This window comes from Electrona antarctica, assembly GCF_951216825.1.
Source record: "Electrona antarctica genome assembly, chromosome: 7".
Lineage (NCBI taxonomy): Eukaryota > Metazoa > Chordata > Actinopteri > Myctophiformes > Myctophidae > Electrona > Electrona antarctica.
The window spans coordinates 41,622,029-41,646,546 of NC_136812.1; the positions used below are offsets into that span (position 1 = coordinate 41,622,029).

The 24,518-nt window shown below is 42.7% G+C and overlaps 1 protein-coding gene across 5 annotated transcripts in view; it reads right to left on the reverse strand.

Annotated features, from left to right (window-relative positions):
* LOC306926673 (homer protein homolog 3-like) overlaps positions 1 to 24,518 on the reverse strand; it is a 91,682-nt gene that overhangs the window by 65,077 nt on the left and 2,087 nt on the right. For 4 of the 5 annotated variants that reach the window (XM_079506064.1, XM_079506063.1, XM_079506062.1 and 1 more), the window contains exon 2: positions 23,392 to 23,446. The exons of the other annotated variant lie outside the window; for it this stretch is intronic. In XM_079506064.1, the coding sequence (XP_079362190.1) occupies positions 23,392 to 23,414 (23 nt within the window). In that variant the 5' untranslated portion in view covers positions 23,415 to 23,446. The remainder of the gene's footprint in view (positions 1 to 23,391; positions 23,447 to 24,518) is intronic. 5 annotated transcript variants of the gene reach the window in all.

The window sequence follows — 24,518 nt, forward strand, 5'->3', positions numbered from 1 at the left end:
TTGATGAGGTCAGATCAACATGAATGTCAGAACAGGTCAACTCCATATATGGAGATCTAAGGGTTTGAGGTCAGATGTAGAGTTGCTGGCCGGCTCCATATATTCAGATCTAGGTGATGATCCAGTCTTCTCCATGTATGGTTATCCAGGGTTAGATATGAGGAGATGGCCATATATGGTATTGGTGGTGTGACGTGTCACGAGGCGTGATGTCACGAGGCGTGACCATATATGGAGGTGTGATGTCACGAGGTGTGATCATATATGGAGTCGTGATGTCACGAGGCGTGACCATATATGGCGGCGTGACTAACGGGAGATGGACGTTTTCATGTCGCAAAGACCTACTGTCGTAATTAAAACTGGCTAATGGGATGGCCGACTGGCGGGCGGACAACGACCACGTCACTTTGACTCAGAGAGGCTGTTTATGGTCATGTCTGAGTCATAGTGACATGCATACCGTATTATGCATGTCACTATGACTCAGATATAATAACCATAAACCAGAGCCGTAGAAGAAGAGAGTGGCGACACGCTTGGATATCGCCGCAAAGCGGGGTGCTATGGGCTATATATAGTTCCAAACATTGGAACTATCCCATTGAGATAGAATGAGCACTTCCACATTCCATTGTTACAATGGGAGTCAACGCTAGTGTCGTCACTCTCATACTAGATCACGCTGCCATAAACAAGCCTGATACACCACCGGTTGTCCAGAGCCACAGATTCGACCGCTATGCCCATATGGTCAAATTGGTCATATTATGCACACCGACCAACTTCAAACTCGGTGCTCGCATCGGCAAGGTCTCGAGGGATGTGAGCGGCTCGCCGTCGAGTCATTCGGATACTCGGCGGAACTGCTGATCCGACCAATATGCCCATATATGGGGCATGGCAATATACAGTATGGGCATACACTGATGACAATGACATCAAGGATCTCCATATACAGTATGGGCATAAAAGGGACAAGGACTGACAGATACAGGGACCTCCAATATGGGCATAAAAGGGATCAATTCAGGTAGACAGACAGATTCAGAAACTGTTTTGAATTGTATCCAAAAATGTCCTCTAATTTCTTTTGCACTTTGTCTTAATGGACTCAATGTTTACTTCCAAAGGACTTGCTTGAATAGCTTTGTTGTTGAAATGTACTATACAAATAATAGCCTTGCCTAATGGTTTGGTATCCTAGTTTCTTTGAAGCACTAAATTGTTCTCGAGTGAGCACTACTTAGGTGACCATTTACCCTGTTTGTTGACTTGCCATTTACTCTTCATTTCAGTCTTATTGTCTCCACCAGGCCGAAGGCATGGGAGAGAGTATGTTTTGCACTCCGTCCGTCCGTCCGTCCGTCCGTCCGTCCGTCCGTCCGTGTGTCCGTGTGTCCGTGTGTCCGGGTGTCTGTCCTTCCGTCTGTGAACAGCTAATCTCCGGCACCGTTAACCCGGTCGATGCCAAATTTTGCACACACACTCCCTGGATGCCAACGATGAACCTCTGCCCCAAAAATTCCAGAACGGCCTGTTATAGCGCTACCAGGAGGCCGCTTTGTGCAAAACAAGTTTTTGGACAGTACACCTACAGATTTTGTCCAAACATCACGCAAAATGGTACACAGTCTCTCTAGAGCCATTCAACGAAACGTGTCTTTCAGATTTCTCAGACTCCATCCTGATTGGATAAGATTGGCTTCCAAAGTTCGCAGGAGTGCTCAGTTTCAAACAAAATGCTGCAAATCATGAACACATTGTGTGATTTCCGTGAAATTGTGCACGCACATTCCCACTAGGCCGAGGAAGAAATGCCACATGAACATTTTCAACTCAGCCTCATGGTGGCGCTATAACTGGCCGAAAAGTGTTTTTACCTCTAACTGCACGGATCTGTGGATAACTTTGTATGCCAACTCCCTAGAGACCAAGGAAAAACCTTTGCCTGGAATTTTTCACATCTGCTCTTTATAGCGCCACCAGGAGGCTGACATATGTAAAACACATTTTCTAATATTACTCCTTCAGATTTTATCCAAATTTCACGCAAATCGGTACACATGCTCTCCATAGTCATGTGATCAAGACGGGTTTGTTTGATTTCTCATAATCCACCCTCATTGGCTACAATTGGCTTCTAAACTTTTCAGGAGTAGCCCGCTTGTACCCGTTTTGTACAAATCGCCACAACTACTCAACGCAGCGTGCATATTCCCACTAGGCTTTGGAAGAGATGCCACTTGACATGCCATTTGTTTTCAAATCAGCCTCATGGTGGCGCTACAACAGGCCAAGCCGCGTCACACACACACACACACACACACACACACACACACACACACACACACACACACACACACACACACACACACACACACACACACACACACACACACACACACACACACACACACACACACACACACACACACACACACACACACACACACACACACACACACACACACACACACACACACTGCTCCTAAACATTTTGCCAAACATCACACACACACTCCTATCCTCCTGGTGGAGACCTGTGCCCAGAAGGGCACTTTTTCTAGTTTCTTCTAAAAACCTCTGAAGCAGTGGTTCCCAAACTTTTTCATGTCAAGGACCCCCAAATTGACACTAATTATCCCGCGGACCCCCACTTGAAAACATATGCCAGGGACCCCCATGAGGGAATATCTTTACGGCTCTAGCAGTGATTCTCAACCAGTTTAATTTCAAGGGCCCCCAGTTTTACATGCATTTAGGCTACGGACCCCCCATTTAATCATTAATGGCATTTCTGTCTCTGGGACCCCAATTTATATTATAAAGTCAATGTTAATTTAACTCTGAGAGTGTACAAATGGACCCGTTGGGGTCCATTTGGTTCCATTTGTACAATCTCAGAGTTACAGTCCCATAAGGGTCCATTTGGTTCCAAACTATCATTTAGCTGGGTACCCCCTGGAACTCCCTCAAGGACCCCTGGGGGTCCCCAGACCCCACTTTGGGAACCGAAGGCATGGGGAGAGAGTATGTTTTGCACTCCGTCCGTGTGTGTGTGTGTGTGTGTATGTGTGTGCGTCCGTCCTTCCTTCCTTCCGTCCGTCTGTTACCAGCTAATCTCTCTCTCTCACACTCCCTGGATGCCAACGACAAACCTCTGCCCCAAATATTCATCAACGGCCTGTTATAGCGCCACCATGAGGCCGATTTAGGCAAAACACATTTCTGTAGATTACTCGTACACATTTTATCCTACATCACACAATTCGGTATACACTATCTCCATAGTCATGTGATCAACACGGATCTGCACCATTTCCCATCTTCCTTCCTGATTGGCTAAGATTCGCTTCCAAAGCTCACATGATTGGTCGGTTTCGAACAAAATGCCACAAATCACAAACGCAGTGTGCAATTTCCGTGAAATTATACACGCACATTTCCACTAGGCTGAGGACGACATGACACAATTTATTTTCCAAACCAGCCTCATGGTGGCGCTATAACAGGGCAATTCCTGTTTTTACCTATAACTGCATCGTTCTGTGTACAACTTTGTATGCACTCCCTAGAGGCATGGAAAAACATTTTCCCTGCATCCCTCCACATCTGCCGGTTATAGCGCCACCATGAGGCCGATTTATGCAAAACACATTGTTTATATTAGTCGCACAGATTTCATCCAAATCTCATGCAAATCGGTATACATGATCTCTGTAGTCATGTGATCAAGACGAGTCTGATTTCTCAGATTCTACACTGATTGGCTAAGATTGCCTTCCAAAGTCTTCAGTAGTGGCCCGTTTTGTACAAAATGCTGCACATGTCCTGCTCATCCAGAATTCTATCCTCAGAGATGCTATGAGTGATCTGACTCTGCATTTCCTCAACACAATGAAGACAATTGTTGCAAAAAACAAACAAACATGTTTATATCACTCCTAAACATTTTGCCAAACATCACACACACTCCTATTCTCCTGGTGGAGACCTGTGCCCAGAAGGGCACTTTTTCTAGTTTAACTTGTTTTTTGTGTTTGTTCGTAAATTAACGCCCTACTTGATCATACTACAGCGTGCGCGTCACACAAAAGCATCAAAAGTAGCAGATCCACAAGCTCGAAACGAGGCTCAAAGCGGCGCGTTTTGAGCTTGTAGATCTGCTACTTTTGAATTTGAATCCAAGTAACACTTATTGACATACAAGGTTTCCACCCGACAGAGACGACATTATAGAATATACTGTGTTGTTTATAGAAGGTACAGATACATGCTGATGGTGTATATATATAGCCTAAATAATATGCCAAGCTTATACGTGCACATTGCACATAAGCTGATCTGTTTTTATTATCCTATTAATATAACACTAGTAACTACAGAGTACAGACTCCTTTTTTTGCTCTAGTTTTCCTCTCTCTCTCTCTCTTTCTTTACTTATTATTGTTACCTACGCTGCTGCTACACTGTCTGAAGGACGCCAAACTAAATAAATCTGTTTTCCTCAAGATGTAACAAAGTATTACATTGAATGTTACCTTCCATTCGCTCTACCTCCTGAGCTACTGCCCCCCAGCCCACCCTCCACCCCCATACAACATGCAGTATTTACCACACCGATCAATACAACATCCCAGTAGACACGCATTTCAGGAGGAAAAGCTTTCTGGCAGCAGATTGCGGAGCAGATCAAGCTTTCTCATCTGAAACGAGTTGGAATCACTGACATTTTTACTAGCAGACACCCTATAGCAGGTGCTTATATAGCCGGTAAACCACTAAGACCCGAGGCCGATTCTACTTCTAAATCTGTCGCACTTTGGAGATGATTTTTCAAATAAATGTACAAGGCAAGCTCACAGCATGGCATGTCACAGACACAATGCTTTCCCAGTTTGAATGAGTTAAAACAAGCCAACAGCATATTGTCGCTGTTGGGCAAAAAGCCCTGCATCTCTATATTTCAGCTTTTGTATGTTTTTTAATGCCCTTGTTCACCGTGCAAGAGTTTCACACAAAAAATAGCAACAATAGCTGATTTTTCCCATTTTAGAACCCTTTAGAAAATGAAAGTTAAAAGTGGTGGAATACTAATGCTGTACAGGTCAGCTTTCAGCAGTAGAAGACTGTGGTTGTACTGGTCAGCTCCCAGTACAACAGTATCAGACTGTGGTTGTACTGGTCAGCTCCCAGTACAACAGTATCAGACTGTGGTTGTACTGGTCAGCTCCCAGTACAACAGTATCAGACTGTGGTTGTACTGGTCAGCTCCCAGTACAACAGTATCAGACTGTGGTTGTACTGGTCAGCTCCCAGTACAACAGTATCAGACTGTGGTTGTACTGGTCAGCTCCCAGTACAACAGTATCAGACTGTGGTTGTACTGGTCAGCTCCCAGTACAACAGTATCAGACTGTGGTTGTACTGGTCAGCTCCCAGTACAACAGTATCAGACTGTGGTTGTACTGGTCAGCTCCAAGTACAACGGTATCAGACTGTGGTTGTACTGGTCAGCTCCCAGTACAACAGTATCAGACTGTGGTTGTACTGGTCAGCTCCCAGTACAACAGTATCAGACTGTGGTTGTACTGGTCAGCTCCCAGTACAACAGTATCAGACTGTGGTTGTACTGGTCAGCTCCCAGTACAACAGTATCAGACTGTGGTTGTACTGGTCAGCTCCCAGTACAACAGTATCAGACTGTGGTTGTACTGGTCAGCTCCCAGTACAACAGTATCAGACTGTGGTTGTACTGGTCAGCTCCCAGTACAACAGTATCAGACTGTGGTTGTACTGGTCAGCTCCCAGTACAACAGTATCAGACTGTGGTTGTACTGGTCAGCTCCCAGTACAACAGTATCAGACTGTGGTTGTACTGGTCAGCTCCCAGTACCAGACTGTGGTTGTACTGGTCAGGTCCCAGTATAACAGTATCAGACTGTGGTTGTAATGGTCAGCTCCCAGTACAACAGTATTAAAGACTGTGGTTGTTAATGGTAAAAGACTGTGGTTGTACTGGTCAGCTCCCAGTACAACAGTAAAAGACATAGTATGCAAGCTCAGCAAAACTTCCACAGGATTAAATGGATTATATATCTCATCAAATATAAAAGCTCATTCCTGAATCACTGAGGCATGGCATACAAGTGATGTGAAACAGGTCATAACGTGGGAGGAACATCAATAAAATGCAAGCGTTATTAACAATTTAATTGCATTCCTGTCGGTGAACATTGGAACATAATCCAAATAAAATCTCTGTTTGGCTTTTAGGCTAGGTAAACAAAAGTTGCACAGGACAGATATGACAAATAACATACTATTTAATGAGTTTATAATAATAAAAAAGGATTAATAGTGGAAGCAGCCAATCTACACGGTTTGAGCTTATAGATCTGCTATACATGGAAAATGTATACCAAGTAATGTGGGTAGAAGAGTAGCCCAAGTCATCAGTTTGTCATTCACTGCCAGTGGGTTAATTTCACTCTTAGGTAGCTTGTAGTTTAGGCGTAATACTTTACTTCATAGTGTTAATGGACAGAACCTGGTGGTGGGATTATGTTGGTCTGTCCAAGTGAACAACGTGAAGTGTGAGCTCTGTAATCCTCAGTCGGACTCCAGGCTTCACACAACCATCCATTTATATTTATTTATCAAGGGCAAACAAACAAACAAGACACGTTTCATCTGCAAGCCATCGCCAGTGTAATCGAAGGCAGAGTAATTTTGTCCGGTGACTTTGTCACAGCAGTGCAGCCGACATGGGCTCGTTTCAAAGACCAGGAGCTCTGCGTGTGAATCTCCATCTCGCTTATCTTCACACAAACAGAAGCAATGAGCAGCGTGACTCATCAGGGCATTACGTTCAAAACCCTGAATGAACCATGAAAACATGGTGGTTTTGACGGTGCAGACTCTAAGGGGGATAGGCATTTAAAATACTGTATAATGTGTGTGTACAGTATGTGTGTGTCTGTCTGTCTGGACCTAATCTCTCAAACCACTGGACTGACTGAGCAGCGCTAGCGTTCTTCTGCCCACTGCCAGTATAGGCTGCAGTCATGTATACTATATCGTCACCGTCGGGTGGAAACCAAGACCAAGTTACTTTTCATGAAATGGAAAACAGAACCTGTGTTCCAATGGATGATGGATCCAATGTGGTTATGATTTAGTGTCACTTCAAAGCCCTTACTTTTCATAGGTTAAATATTGTATAAAAGACCCTGTATAAAATGTAACCATTTCCACAGATAAATTGCAGATCTGTGATGCAATGCGTTCTCTTTTTTTTGTAAACTTAGTTTTTTTTGGGGTGGGGGAACGATTTGCGAACATAGTTTTTCTTTTCTCTTTCAGTGGCCCAGGAGGTATACAGCGTAAGCTTTTGAATTGGTATCGGTGTGTAGTTCATTACAGATATCTGCTTTCAGTGCTTTGTTTAGAGGTCCCAAACAGAGCAAACTCACAGTACATAACAGAACTCATTCATTGGAAACCATTAATGTTCTTGCAGCGAAACATCAGCCCAGGCTGGGTTGGGTTTCTGATCCTTTTTGCATCATTTCCCTAATCTGTATTAAACGCTACACAGCACAAAATGTCCTGACTCGTGAGTCCTGACAAATTCAAACGCAACTCTCATCAACTCCCAATACAAACAAATCATTTCAGTGTTTTACTGGCAGTGGTGGAAACTTTGAAAGTACATTTACTAAAGCTCTGAAGGTACAATGTTGTGTTACTTTTACTTTACAGGAGTATTTCCATTTTATTGTACTTCATACTAAATCTCAGAGGCATTAATATTGCATTAATATTGCACTCCACTACAATTACTTACTTGTCAGCTTTAGTTACTTTGCAGATTTAGATAATTACCGTAATAAAAAACATACATCAACCACTTCAGCACTATTTAATACATTCGCTATTCGAGGGTAGCAGAATAGCAGGTGTACAAGCGTCAAGCTCACAACGCGTTGCAACAGGAGAGAGGAGATAACTACAGGAATCTACAAGAAAAACAAGTGCCAATTGAAGAGACGAAAAAAATATATAATCAGAGTGCAGACAAAAGTGGAATTGGGAACACAAGAAAATTGAAGCTGGTAAATGGGTTCTCTCTCCAGGTCCACTTGAAAATGTAATTCAGGTTTATTAAATGCCTAGACAGATGGAGAGACCCCTGTTACTGAACAAACACTGGATAACAATGAGTCATGACTCAGAGCTATAACTTTTAAACAAAAACCTTTTTGTTTAAACCTAGAAAAATCACTACATAAAAGAGTGGTTCTCAAAGCGAGGTCCGGAGACCCCCAGGACTCTTTGAGGGGGTTACAGGGGGTCTCTATAAAAATATGTCCGACCTTTAACCCTATATACACTGGCTATCGGCTACAGCCGATCTGCTATTTTCAAAGGAATCTTGAAAATATTTGAAAATTTTAGAATATTTGACACACATGTTGTTGTGTGGGTGTTCCCGGCACAAAATATTTTGAGATGGGTTCCACGGCCAAATACATACATAAATGTGGGGGTTCATTGTACCGCTGAACATTGCTTTAAGGTGTCTGGGTGCCCGTGTTCCCACTCCCTCCCAGGGAGCAGGCAGGCAGACAGAGACACACACCCTGCAGCCAGTCACATTCCTGGGTCTGTCTAAAAGCCAGACCAGCAACCTGACACTGGACAACTGAAGACCAAAATAGCCAGAGGCCAGCCGCTGCATGGACAAACTGCTGGCTTACAGTCTGCTCTGATACAACAAAGTTAAAGGAACAGGCTGGCCAGGAAAGCGGGCTCCCCATGGGGCCTACCCTCGATGCTAATATTGTTTCCCTAGGAGGAGAGGGAAGTGGGAGCGCTTGTTTTCGTTCAGCCCGGAGTGGAGGCGCGCTGTCTGAAGCGGACTTGAGCCAAGAGAGGCACCAACCGAGCGAGTCGCCGCCCTGAACGTCACAAAGTCTTCTCCGGCCATTCGAGTTATGTATTTGACCACGGATCCCCATTTTGACAAGAGTTTGTGCCAGGGAAGATTTATGTTAAAAAAATAATAATAATCTAAATGTTTCCAAACATTTTCGATATATTTTAGAAATGTTCAAGAAAAGCAGATGTACAAGCTTGTTCTGTGGATCGACAATTTTTGAACAGCCAGTGTATAAATGGATGAAATGGTTACAATGATTGTGATGCAACATTAGCTACCTTTGCTGGGCCGAGGTCCATTTGGTTCAATTTGTACACTCAAGAGTTAGACATGTAAAGGTCCATTTGGTTCAATTTGTACACTCAAGAGTTACAGACATGTAAAGGTCCATTTGGTTCAATTTGTACACTCTCAGAGTTACAGACATGTAAAGGTCCATTTGGTTCAATTTGTACACTCTCGAGTTACAGACCTGTAAAGGTCCATTTGGTTCAATTTGTACACTCTCGAGTTACAGACCTGTAAAGGTCCATTTGGTTCAATGTGTACACTCTCAGACCTGTAAAGGTCCATTTGGTTCAATTTGTACACTCTCAGACCTGTAAAGGTCCCTTTGGTTCAATTTGTAAACTCTCAGAGTTACAGACCAGTAAGGGTTAATTTGATTCCAATCCGTCCATCCTCCCCCCCACCCCCAGGACCCCTGGGGGTCCCCGCCAGACCCCACTTTGAGAACCAAAGGCTCAGTAGACTAATTGCTAGGAAACAAGCAGTTCGACAAGGACTGCTGACGGTGAATAGTATTGTATTGTTGTATGTTGTGCATATTTGTATTTTTCCTCTTATGGTGGTGTTGCTTTAACTGTGATGCGTTTCCACCATAATGTATGTACAGTGCTTTCTACAATCTGTATTTCTTAACTGCTGTGCTGTCCTTGGCGACGGAATGTCTCTCGTGGGATCAATAAAGGTCTTATCTTATCTTAAAGGAGCACTTCGCCCATTTTCAACCATATCTCCATATAAGTGGTCCTCACAAATACTTTTATAGGACGGAACCATTTCTGTCCACTCCCTCCGTGTCTTACTGTCTTCCGTTACATCCACTGACTCTGCTCTGGTCCGTTTATGGCAGTGCTTCTCAAAGTGCGGTCTGGGGTTGGTTTCAGTGGGCAGGGGGGTGCCCAGCTAAATGACTGATACCTTTACATGTCTGAGAGTGTACAAATTGGAACCAAAGGGACCTTTGCAAGTCTGTAACGCTGAGAGTGTACAAATGTAACCAAATGGACCTTTGCAGGTCTGTAAAGCGTTATAGTCCGTGAGCCAGGGGGGTTGGTCTGTACCATCTGGCTGAATAAGGCTCATAGTGATTTTTGTGAAGGTATACATGTCTAGAGTTAGAAAATATGTGATAGCATTGCACCCGTGGTAGCTTTATGAGTGCTATCATGCATTTTATTTTATAACACTAGGCGAAAATTGCATGGATCAATATGAAAAAAAATAGTAATACACCCCCCAAAAATGATAGAAAAGGTTTTTCCAATTGGTTCTGGTACATCTAGGCATGCTTAAGAATATACTGAAAATATAGGAAAATATACATTTTCAAGATGGCGTCCAATATGGCTGCCAGGAGCTTAAAATGGCTATAACATCATTATTTGGGGGTTTAGGACTAAAGGAATGTGGCTGAATCAGTGAAAGTGATCAGTTAATTATAGGGATGTGCCGATGAGACAGTTTGGCCGATATCGATATCCGATATAATTAATTGCTGTTATGGCCGATAACCAATATTACCAATGTCGATCTCATTCTGTATTGAAAGATTATAATTTTGTCTATTCTGAAAAATACATGTAACAGGGTGTCTGCACTGCAGGCTTAGGCAAGTCACATCTAACTTAAATACCTTTATAATATTGTGAGCTTGTAGATCTGTTCAAACTGTTACTTTGGGCTTGTTTATCTGTAAAGACAGACCGATTCATTAATTTAATTATTTTCATTTTTTTATTTATTCCAAACATGTTAAAATATAAATGAGAAAAGACAAAGGAAATAAACGTCCAAAAATAATAATAATAATGATCTTTCATAATCCTTAACTTATGTTTATGTTCGAAAGTCGGGCAGATACTGGCACTGAGGAGGATATTGGAAGGGGTATGGGAGCGCAACCTGTCAGCGGTGATCACATTCATTGACTTCCAAAAGGCTTTCGACACCATCCACCGGGGGAAACTCATGAGTATTCTACGTGCCTACGGAGTTCCAGAAAAGTTGGTCCAGATGATAGAGTCAAGCTACAGCCAGACTCGAGCCAAGGTCCAAGTTCGGCCTCAAGCTCAATACCAAGAAAACAAAGGTAATGACAGTCAACACAGAGGACAAAACCATTGCCACTGCAGACGGGACGGTGCTCGAGCGAGTCGAGGACTTCAAGTACCTCGGGGCCTGGACTGCCTCAACTGAAAAGGATCTGAAGGTTCGGAGAGCACTTGCCTGGAAAGCCTTGCACGGGATGAGGAGAGTGTGGAAATCAGACATGGGAGAAGACCTTAAGAGGCGGCTGTTCATAGATACTGTCGAGACATGGACCCTCACAGTACAACAGGAAAAATCCCTGGATGGAGTCTACACAAGAATGCTACGAATGGCACTAGGTGTCACATCAGAAATGTGGACCTCTTCTATGGGGACCTACCACGGGTCATGGACAAAGTCAGAGAGAGAAGGATGAGGCTGGCAGGGCACTGCGTCAGGTACCCAGAACTTGAGGCAAGTAAATTGACTATGGGAGCCAAACCCAGGGCAAAGCCAAGGGGGGGAAAGAAGCGTACCACCTATGTAGACGTGCTGCGGCGCGACAGCTTGGCTAACAACACTGCAGAGCTCAATAACCTGATGTTGGATAGGACATTGTGGAGGGCAGCGATCCAGGAATCCCGAGTTGGTGTTGGCTAGACCTCACTCTCGCAGTTACTATGTTCGAAAAAGGAGTAGGGAAAAGTTTATTGAAAAACGTAATCGGTCTGATTAATCAAACCGATGCCGATTAATCTAAAAACAACTCAAATCGTCCGATACCGATGTGTTTGCCGATTAATCTCCCATCACTAGTTAATTATGTATTGCCAAATCCAAAATGGTGTCCATACCACACCCAAAGTGATGTTCTATTGTACTGCATTATGTAAAAACATTACAATTACAAAATGAACAGAATAACTGTCACATAAAATCAATTTCTTATAAGTAGGTCAATCTTATGTGCTAAAGGTCAGGTCAATGTCTGTCTCATAAGCAGGTGTGTCCAAGCATGCAGGAGATACAGTATGGTCACTGGTTGACATGCACAGTATTCACCTTACCATTGATATGCAGCTGTTTGTTGTTGTAACCTACAGCAGGGGTATTCAACTAGATTGAACTGTAGAATGATGGTGTGTGGGGGGCCGCACAGCGTGCACGCTTTACTGAAAATGTGGGGGTTCTCAAAATGCATTTGTGCTCAAACACAAAGATGTATACATTTGTGCACAGTAATGAGCAGGATAATATGACTATACAGCTATATGTTACCATAGAATAGATGTAGACTTATTTGACAGTGCATAAACATAATGCATTGACATTAACGACCTTCAATGGGACAGTCCTGTGCAACCTCATATCCATGTGCAAAGGCAAGATCAGAGCACAAAATACTTTGCTGGCAGGGAACTTCCCAGACTACCCTGATGTGCTGGGTGAGTTGGGTGTCACAATGTAACAATCTGTTGCTGCTGTTGTACCACGACAGTTGTACTCATATACAAGTGGAATGTGGCAGACCACCAAGCTCAATTTGAAAGTTCAGGTGATGTCACACAATTTGGATGGGAGATCCACATTTTGCTAAGGGTGACCTGACACCTGATGAGATGTTGAAGCTACAAATGAGAAGTGATGTTGATAATAAAGAGACGATGAGGTAGATCAGGATTTGGGTAAGATATTGCTGCCAATCAGGAGGGCTAGGGGGATGTGGTGGGTTGATTTTATGTTCCTGATTATGAGTTGAAGCTTACAGATATTGAATGTAGTTGCAAAAGATAAATATTATCATATTTTCTTATGCTATTATTACAAATGTATAAGTATAAGTTGTTATAGAAATAGAAATAGTTGTTTCTGTTTCATTGACCAGACCTTTAACATGTGAGATTGACCTGATATAAAGGCCTTTTTTGATTATGCCAATTACCAAAGTTTGGGCAACCAAGCTAAAATTGTCCCCAAATACAAATCAACAACAAAAACGTAATATGAAACAGCATTATTAGGTTTGGTATTGAACAGATAGAAGTGTCAAATGGACTAAAAGGTGATGTAATGGTGAACGGAAAGTTATCTTATGCATTACTTACACTGTACACTTACACTATATTTAGTTTATTGAATTTCATAAAACATTTCATTAGAATTTATGTTCTAAGATGGTTTTAAATATTTACAGTTATTTACAGAGGGAACCTTTGTGCTGCATCTTTCATGAAAACAGAAGTACGTCTCATGTAATATATAGTCCCTATATGTTGTCTCTCCTGTAATAGATAACATTTCTAGATGTGCTAATTTTAACAACTTTTCAGAGAAATATATAGTCTGAGCTGTATCCCAACCATTCTTCAAAGATATATGATCAATAATAGGAGAGAACCATCAGTTTGAAGTAGAATGCTCCATTCGGATTTTGAAAATTGAGTTTTGGCATGTGGTTATAAATGGAGTGATAACACACAGAAAGCTACCACAGATGCAATGCTATCACATTTTTCCTAGCACTAGGGATGTATACCTTCCCAAAAATCACTATGAGACTTATTCACCCCATCGGTACAGATGACCCCAGATTTGGGGTCCTGGCTCACGGCCTATTATTCATAGTCTGGATTTTCGGTGGTGAGGTGACCACCGAACTACAACATGAGTCATGACGTCACGAGCCGTGGTGAAGAGCAAACCACCGCCACCGCCCCAGACCTTCTCTCTGTTTTTACTCACCACCGCTCAACGTTATTTCAGATCCGGTGGTCAGCTCACCACCGGAGCGGGGGTCACCTCACCACCGAAAATCCAGACTATGAATGAGCCTTAACTCTGAGAGTGTACAAATTGACGGTTCCATTCGTACACTCTCAGAGTTATGGGGGTCCTTCCGTGGTCCTTATGCATAGCAAACTGGGGGTCCTTGAAATAGAGAAGAAAAGGGTCCCACACACTGTCTTTCACTTATAGAGCAGTAGTTTTATTAGATGACAACATTTCGGTCTAAACGACCTTCATCAGGTATACCTGATGAAGGTATACATCAGACAGTGTGCGGGACCCTTTTCTTCTCATGATTCGCATTTGGTTGCCGGCTCAGACGCACCTGTCCTTGTAGGAGTGCACAAGGTCTTTTCGTTACAAAAGGTCCTTGAAATAGAAAATAATACGTTTGATCATGAATCACTACTTAATGGAAGAGAGCTGCCCTGAATCTGTCATGCATCAACCCTCCTGTCATGCATCAACCCATTAGAGGCAGTGCTCTTTACCATCTGACCACCGAGATACAATTACAATCAGGGCAAATAACACAGCTGTGTTGATGAAAGTGTTCCAGTTTCAATTTGTTCTGTTAATGTTTTTTGGGTTACAATTGCACTTGTTTTCAATCTACTTGTATCCTTTATGAGTTCTCTCTGATTGGATACAATTGGCATCCTGACCTGAAAATGTATTCTGTTTCTGAGCTGGAGAGACAGGGGCGAGCCCCGTTCCTGAACAAACACTCTAGAACAATGATTACTATGTGAATATAGAGCTATTAAAACTTAGTTAAATAGCAAATAAAATATATATATCACAATATAGATATGGGTATCATCATTTTGATATACTGCCCAGCCGCTGCCCTACTAGTACTTAGTACATATCACAAGCAGAAAGCTGAGGCTGTTTACTGCTGTGCTTCAAAATGCTGTCCAAGTTAAAGACAAGTTGACATGGAAGGCAGGAGAAAAAGAAAGATAATTGAAAAGATGCAATTTTCTTCTGTGCAAACCTGTGTGTATGCGCGTGTCAGACTGTCAGTGTGTGTGTGTCAGTGTGTGTGTGTGTGTGTGTGACTGTGTGTGCGCGCGCGAGTGCGCGTCACTGTCATATGCTAGCAACAGGTGACTGTTGCAAGGGATTCAACATCAAACCGTACTGACATCATCACACAGAGAAAAACAGAGAAAAACATGAAAACCACGCAGCAGGATGTTAGAACGCAAGCGTTAGACAAGCTTGAAGCGGCAGCAAGCCGAGTTTCACCAACAGACAGACAGGTGACTGATGATGACCTGGAGGTGCAGCGACAACATGCTGTTGCTGTCGGACAGAAACCTCGTAACTCCATATATTTAATCTTTATAATAGAGATTTACTTTGGTAAATGAAAGCACTACTTAGTCAATACTGCAGTAGTCACAAAAGTAGCAAAAATAGACAATCTACAACAGTACAACTACTGGTCTGTAGCTGATCTTAGCTATTTCTGAGATTTTTGAGGGGCGCTAGCAGGATGTCTTTATAATAGAGATTTACTTTGGTAAATGAAAGCACTACTTAGTCAATACTGCAGTAGTCACAAAAGTAGCAAAAATAGACAATCTACAACAGTACAACTACTGGTCTGTAGCTGATCTTAGCTATTTCTGAGATTTTTGAGGGGCGCTAGCCCCTCCTATAAACAGCTATAGAGTTTAATGTGTGTGTTTTCTGAACACAAACATTGACAATGAATGGAGAATTTACATCATATGTATCTGTACAAATCGGCATATGTGAACCCTTAATAATAAGGGACTAATAAGGGACCACCATTCTTGATGATGATGTACGATGATTAGAGCGGCGAGCGGCCCTCACTTCACACGGGTGTGATTTTTTTTAAAGTCCAAGTGAAACAATAACTCCATTGGATCCATTGGAATGCATGTTTTCTTTTTTATATACACAGGTTTAATGTTTGTCTTTAGTTCAATGTTTGTTTTGTGTTTGTGTTTGCACCGTTTGTTTTACATCACCATCACCTAATCAACATAAGTTAGACTTTAATATATTAGCGCCCCTCACTTCACACGGGTGTAATTGTTTTGTTTTTTTTACATTTCCTGAAAAGTTTTTTTCCCACAAACAAGGTTTTGACCCGACACAACAGCGATATCTCTGTGAGCAGGCTCTCTCTGTTGTTATGAATTTTAATTAATCTAACTGCACTCACAGGTGACACATCTAAAATGACATCATGAAAAATAACAAGTGCTCAGAGACGTCTGTTCGACAGGCTGGTTAGAGCAAAGAGATGTCAGCTCAGCTGCCTGTCTAGAAACAGCGAGTGACAAATGACTGACATTGTTTCAATGCACGGCCACTTTCAACACATTTTAATGTTTGACATTCATCTGTCCCTGCTATAACTACACCCCTTGAGTCAAAATAACAATATCCAAGATCCAATTATAATTTTTCTGGGAACTGAGGAAATTGAGATTCAGTAGTAGGTAACAACATATAGCCTGGTCTAGCCAGCCTGCTTTCTGGAGCAACCGCTGGAGAATATTGGTTCACCAATCAGATTTGATGTGCACAGAGTGCACAGTATATCATTTTATCCGAGGATCTAAACAGCAGCAGGTATCGTTTCTGGCTCAGAGGTATCGCAAGATTTGGCTGCCAGACAGGAAACGGTGGGAAGTCTTGCGATACTTGGCACGTTCAGAAAGGTACTTTGTGCTCTTTAGATACCATACATCTATAAAAATGACACAGTGTACACATCGAAAAGCAACACAGCAGACAACTAGAAAAAGTGCCCTTCTGGGCACAGGTCTCCACCAGGAGGATAGGACTGTGTGAGATGTTTGGCAAAATGTTTAGGAGTAATATAAATAAGTAATATGTTTGCCTTTGATGGCAATTGGATGATTTGAGGCATTTTGTTCCAAAAATGTGTTTTGCAAAAATCAACCTGTTGGTGGCGCTATAACAGGCCAATGTGAAAAGGGTGGGATATATTCCTCAGCCTAGTAAGAAAATGTGTGAAAGATTTGACGTAAATTGCATGCTGCGTTCATGATTTGAGGCTTTTGTTCAAAACGGGGCAATCTTGCAAACTATGAAAGCCAATTATAGCCAATCAGGATGGAATATGAAATATCGGACAGATCCGACTTGAGCACATGACCATAGAGATACTGTGTAACGATTTGTGAGATTTTTGGACAGAATCTGGAGGAGTAATATCCAAAAATGTGTTTTACAAAATTCGGCCTCCTGGTGGCGCTATAAAAGGCAGATGCGGAAAATGCAGGTCAAAGGTTTGTCCTTGGCCTCTAGGGAGTGTGCATGCAACGTTTCACGCAGATCGGTGCAGTTTTAGGTAAACAATGTGAAAAGCTGCCTCATGGTGGCGCTATAACAGGCCGTTCTGGAAAATGCGGGGCAGAGGTTCATCGTTGGCATCTAGGGAGTGTGTGTGCAAAGTTTGGCATCGACCGGGTTAACGGTGCCGGAGATTAGCTGGTAACGGACGGACGGAAGGACACACGGACGGACACACACACGGACGGACGGACACACACACGGACGGAGTGCAAAACATACTCTCTCCCCATGCCTTCGGCCTGGTGGAGACAATAATGTGTTATATGTCTTCTGTTGTTTTCCAGAAGCGATTACTTTACAAAAGGTCTCAGTCATTCAGAAATAGTGTTTGTTCATGAGCTGGTCACTGAGCTCTCATCGACTCCAGTGCATTCTGCCGAACTTCCAGGTGTAGTTTGGCTCCCATGAAAGCATCCATGAAAGTGTCATGGCGCAGCCCAGTCACGTGACCATGTCCTTTCCTTTTCAAAGCTTCCTTATCCTAGACCAGGAAATGACTCTCTTGAGCCGAACGCGAACGAAAATAAAAGCCTGGGTACCGATAATTTTCTATTATCGTATATCGCAATAAAAAAACACTCACAGCCCGGGCGGCTGGCGTAGCTGTCTAGGCTGGTAATCCAGTTTGACAGCATGTCGCGGGTTCGAGTCCCGATCCCAATGACCTTTGCTGCATGTCACTGCACCATCTCTCTCCCCATTTCCTGTCAGACTACTGTAATCTATCATTAGAAGGCAAATGTATGGTGAAATTGTCCATCATACACTGGGATCAATTTGCATTTGCTGAACTGCATATCCTGTCTGGACCAGAACCGAGTTGGCTCCGTCTTTGATTATTGATAATATAATATTGTTAATCCACAATTATTTTGGCCACAATAATGGTGACATGACATTTTGGTCCCATCCCTGAGCTGCACAGTGACTGAGGGTCAGCCAACATTGAGTCACTGCAGTAGTGTCAGGAAATGAAAATGTGAACAATACAAGTTTTGTTTCGTTTTGTTTGGGAGGGGACGATGACAGAAAGAGAGAGAGAAACTGAGAAGGAACTAGGGAAGGAGAGAGAAAGAGGGGGGGGGGAGAGAGAGAGAGAGAGAGAGAGAGAGAAAGTGAGAAGGAACTAGGGAAGGAGAGAGAAAGAGGGGGGAGGAGAGAGAGAGAGATAGAGAGAGTGAGAAGGAACTAGGGAAGGAGAGAGAAAGAGGGGGGAGGAGAGAGAGAGAGATAGAGAGAGAGTGAGAAGGAACTAGGGAAGGAGAGAGAAAGAGGGGGGGAGCAAGAGAGGGAGAGAGAGCCAGAGGTGTCTTCTTCAGAGCAGTAAGCCCGATTTATTAGAATACTTCAACCCATGGCGGTGTCCTGCACCAAAAATAGCCGATCTACAAGCTCACAATGTGTTGCATCTGCGACACGTTGTGAGTTCATAGGTCTGCTATTTTCGGTGCGCAACACCGCCATGCGACGGAGCATGAATATGGCTTTACAAAGCAGTATTTTGTCCTTCAGCAGTTGGGAGGGCAGATGATCAACACACCATGGCATTATGCAGCACATTAACTGATCACTCACTCACACACACACACACACACACACACACACACACACACACACACACACACACACACACACACACACACACACACACACACACACACACACACACACACACACACACACACACACACACACACACACACACACACACACACACACACACACACACACACACACACACACACACACACACACACACACACACACACACACACACACACACACACACACACACACACACACACACCTTGTGAGGACATTAACATTTTAGCATGATGATTTTATGAATGCCATCATGCTTAAAAATGGCAGATCTACAAGCTCACAACGCATTGTGAACTTGGAGATCGACTATTGTCCGGTGAGTGACACTGGCACGCAACTATGTATAAAAACTATAAATCATGTTGTACTCTAGTCACAGCCCCTAAACCTAACCTGTAAATGTCTACTCCTAAACCCAATAACAATTCTACTATACTTGTGTAGACATGGTAATACAGTACACACATACTATGTAAGTATTACGGACAGTATACTTGTGAGGATATCAACCTTTTAGGAGGATAGCAAAAATAGCAGAACTTAGCTGAAAGGTAGTGGAGAAATAGCAGATCTACAAGTTCACACTACTACCACATATAAAATAGGCAAAGTTTAACCCCAACCTTCAAACCTACTATAAGCTTTACAAATCTAAAACGGAATCTTTTCCTATAATTGTGTAAGCCTAACTAAAAATAAATAAATAAAACATTGTAACCATAAAATGGTCCTCACAATGTATATTTCTCAGATTCTACGATACTTGTGGGACGTGGGTACATTTGGCGCTCACAAGTATAGTAATAAACGTAGTGCACGCACACACCCACACACAGCGGTTTTGCGAGTTCTGTGCAGATCAACTGCTCCTACTGTATACAGTACATACACAGCATAAATGAATGAATACACCCTCTCTGAACAGTTAAATATCCTCAGTGTTAACATACAGTGTATATTTTGACATTTTATAGTGTATCGTTGTTTGTTGCACTTTGTTGTCTGTCTAGTTGATTGAGTGTTGAATGTTTAATGGACCACAACAGAAACTTTAAGCCTTTTTTGTGTCTCATCCACTCGGCGTTCTTAATTTGATGCACTGCTGTAAATGCCTGCAATTAAACACATTTCTATGAGATATTCACTGAATCAATCAAAATGTAACACTGAACTACATTAAAGGAAGATTTCATCTTCATATAATTGGTCCTCACTGATGCTCATGATAAAATGATTTAAAACAAATCTACCTCTAGGTTTAGAGGCTGTAGTGTGGACACTGTCACACCTACCGGTGACATGACATTATGCAGATTATTAGATTTGTACTATTAACGTGAGCACAATGTCTTCCATTATAGCATGCGAACACTCCAGGAATAGAAACCCTTCTTTCCATTAACTAATCTAATTTAGATTCCCAATTGAATAGATGACAGTGGCAGGCAAGTTTCTGTACTGTCAACAGCCCTCCTCTGAGACACAGACAGGCTATACAAAAAATGTTAAGTGAGGACCAATTATATGAATATAGTTGAAAATGGGTGAAGTCGTCCTTTAAGATTAAAATTAATGTTGATGTAATTAACATGTATTAATGTTAAGTTATATTATAAAAAAATATTTTTCTTTTGGCGCGACCCCCATATTTCAACTGGGGACCCCCCAAAATAATTATATTTCAACTGCTATTTTCATTAGATTTGCCTCTTTCTTATTGTAAAATAGCTCGAACCAGTGCTGATTATTTCGTTAGGACCCACTACAGTGGTGTTCGATACGAACTTAACCGGGATGTGGAAACCTCTACTTCAATGCTCTACGAGTTGCTTAGCCATTAGCCAGTTATTCTGTCTCATCTAGAAGACTCGTACCCAAGGTAATACAAGCCATTCAAGGTATATGGGTTGTAAAGCCAGATACCTTGATTCGTATATGTTGACCTGTTGGAGATACCGCGTGCGTTGCCTGGAATCACAGGTTTAGAAGCCATGGGAGCCGCCTTTTATGCTGTGCAAGTCTAGTGTTACGATGATGTCACCACTGTGTATATCCATCTTTGTTGGATTAATGTAGAGTTTCTACATTAATCTGATGTCAGCGCTGGATAGCGCTGTTGTCTCCATATATGGGACTATGGGTTATCCCATATATGGAACTCTAAGTGAAAGCCTTCGCAACACTTATATTATTTGACAACTTGGCCAATGTTTGACCGGTTTTCATAGTATAGTTTGTGGGTGACTTAAATTGTCATTTCACTGTCATCTGGGGACCCCGCCGCGCCGGCCCACCACAGGTTGAGAAATAGTGTTAGGAGGTGGTATCATGTCCTCCATGACTTTTCAGCAGTGCACTGAGCCTTTTCTTCTCCGCATGGAGCCAACCGCTTCTTCTGCTGCGGGATGATCTCCTGAGCCCTGATGATTGATGTGCTCCCACAGTTCTCCACAGGTACACGCTCTACCACTATGAGCCCCTCTCCCACACACACACACACACACACACACACACACACACACTACAGGAGCTAAAGTGTGACCTTGTACATATCGCACAAATCAGCAGTGACCTATTGTGGTGCTTTTCCATTGCATGCAGGGCTGCAACCAATTACTTTGTTTGATTGTTGAGAGGCATATATACACGCACGCACGCACGCTCGCAAGCACAACTAACAACTAAAGTTATATGCACGCATAACTTTAACCAAATATGTTTCCATTTCCACAAGAAGTATTTCTGCCTTCCAAATTAATTTAAAAAAAATCTAAACTATTTGCTATTTAAAGCAAAACCGAATTCTGAAAATATTTTATTTTACAACTTCTAGGAGGGTATACTAATTTTTGCAACATTTCCTTTCAAGTTTCAACATTATGATCAGACATATCAATAATTCCCTGTTCCATTGGTAAATGATAATCAGTTTCTATACAATTCCATCACATCGTCTCTATCGGGTGGAAACCTCATATGTCCAAAAGGATTCAGGATTCAAATTCAAAATAGCAAAAGTAGCAGATCGACAAGCTCAGTATGATCAAGCAGGGCATTCATTTACAAAAACGAACATGAAAGTAACACCAGAAATGTCTTATTTGTAGAGAGAGAGACATTGCAGAATGTGTTGGGTTTCCAGAGGGGGTGAACTCATTGATGCATTGCTGTGTACTGTAAATATTTGTATCGCACATATTTACATTTCAGACCCATGGCGGACCCACACAGAGACTAATGAGAGGGGGGCACATCACCAAGGACACCGAAGACAGGACTAACAATAGGCGAGTCCCCTCGCCTATTGCTTCCCCGGCTTGCTTCACCTGGGCTAGTGTGGGGATTGACCCTTTGACCTTTCCATCACAGCACATCCTCTCACCCTGACACATCGGCCACTTAATTGAACACGTTCTACATCCAGAGGAAAAATGTGGTGAGAATTCTCTGCACATCTGGATAAAGCCTAAACCAATGGTCTTCAACCACTGCGGTCTCATGCCAAAAACAGCAGATCCACAAGCTCACGAAAGTTGCTTCGCAACGTGTCGTGAGCTTGTAGATCTGACATTGTCAGCATGTGACACTGTCACACTGCCTGCCACACCACTAAGTATGAGTCAGGCTTCAAGGAAGGGCCCATAGTATTGTGGTTCACAGTCGTTCCTTCCACTAATAAATAAGTAAGTAGCATTGAGAACCAAGGTTTCCTTGAGCCATGTATAGCCCCATAGGTCAGGAGCTAATATCTCCTGTTTCTGTAGCGTGAGCCATCTTGATATACAAGTATACCCCTGGTCTGGACATGATGCCAGAATGTCACACGGCGTACAAGTACACCCCCTGGACATGACGCTACCATGTCACACAGGGTACAAACTACAAACCCAATCGGCTCTGTGCGTAACTGTAGTCCCAGTTTTCAGAAGGTGGCATACCCGGTTACTGATCCAGTTTATTTTCCCATAGATATAAAGTGTTTTGATTGGCTCAGCAGCAGATTTGAACTGGAATCACATGACACATTCATGCGTGTTAAGTTAACAGTTCAAATCTGCTGCTGAGCCAATCAAACAAAGCTATGGGAAAATGAATTGGATACTCGTATGACCCAGCCGGGGATTGAATCCCGACCTCCCAGTCGGACACCACAGTCTAACCACAAGACCACAGAGCTGCGGCTGCTACCAGTACTTCCAATGCTACTAAATAAATATCGTGACCACATAAAACCATATAGCCTCTGGTTACAGTGTAGTATGTCACACAGATAGAGCTAATGAGGAATGAGATGGCGGAACTGACAAGATGAAAAAAATAAAAAGCACAACACAGATCGGGGTGCCAGCAGCAGCACCCAGCGGGTGTACCTCTCTCGATGTAGCGGAATCATTTTACACCTCCTAGTCCTAGACGACTCCTTTTCTGCAGCACAAGAAGGAGGAGGAGGAAGGAGAAGAACGTCAAATGGGGACAACGTTTTTCTTTCAGTTAAACAAGGTTAGTTTATTATTCCAGCAAAACAATTCATGATTTCTTTCAGGGCCTTTTATAAAGAGGCAAGAGACGAAGTGGCTCATCAGCATCTTCAGTCCATCTCGCATTGTTCTCTCACAGGCTCCTCTCTCGCAGGAGGACTAAATCTCATCACATTATTAATTTAACGAGGCATAGATCTATCACTGTTAATGGCTTTATCTTCACCGAGGCCTCACATGCAGCGGCCTGAGCAGTCAAACACACTCCATAGTTACATACACCTGACCGCACAGAAGAGAGAGAAAAGAAGGGCTACACCGTTCAAGACTTGTTAGAAGATGCTCTTTGGCTCAGATGGCGGGAAAATATCCATATATAAAAAAAATCACACCTGTGTCCGTGTGAAGTGAGGGGCGCTCTTATCATCACACGGCATCATACATCATCTCATTCTGGCCAATCACAATTTGCGTCCTCACTTTTGTCTTCAATGTTTGTGTTTACACAAACCCTCAAAGCTGGACATAGGAGGGGCTAGTGCCTCTCAACAAAACAAAATCCAAGGCACTCTTCAAGTTCAAGTTCTTAGTTCAAGTTAGAAAACAAATCTGCATTTTGTTTACATGTATACTAGTATAGTTTATTACATTAACCACATGAACCTCGGAGTCCCTATGTCCCTATGTCGGAGTATGTAACTTTGTCCTATATTACTATTTAGTACAAAACTAATATTTGTACCCAATCATCTGCCTCCATACCAGCCGTTATCAGCCACTGGAGTGGTTACCTGCAGAAACACACTGCCCTCTCTCTTGCTATTTTTTGGTGTTTTTACAGTTTGTTTAGGCTGCCCTGAAACATCCCGGTCTAACAAAAAAAAACAGTGAAAACGACAAAATACAGCGAGCGAGAGGACAGTGTGTTTATGCAGATAAACACCACCACACTATCCAGTATCCAGTGGCTGATAACTGCTGCTGGTATAGAGGGGGGTGATGGGTAAAGAAATGTATTT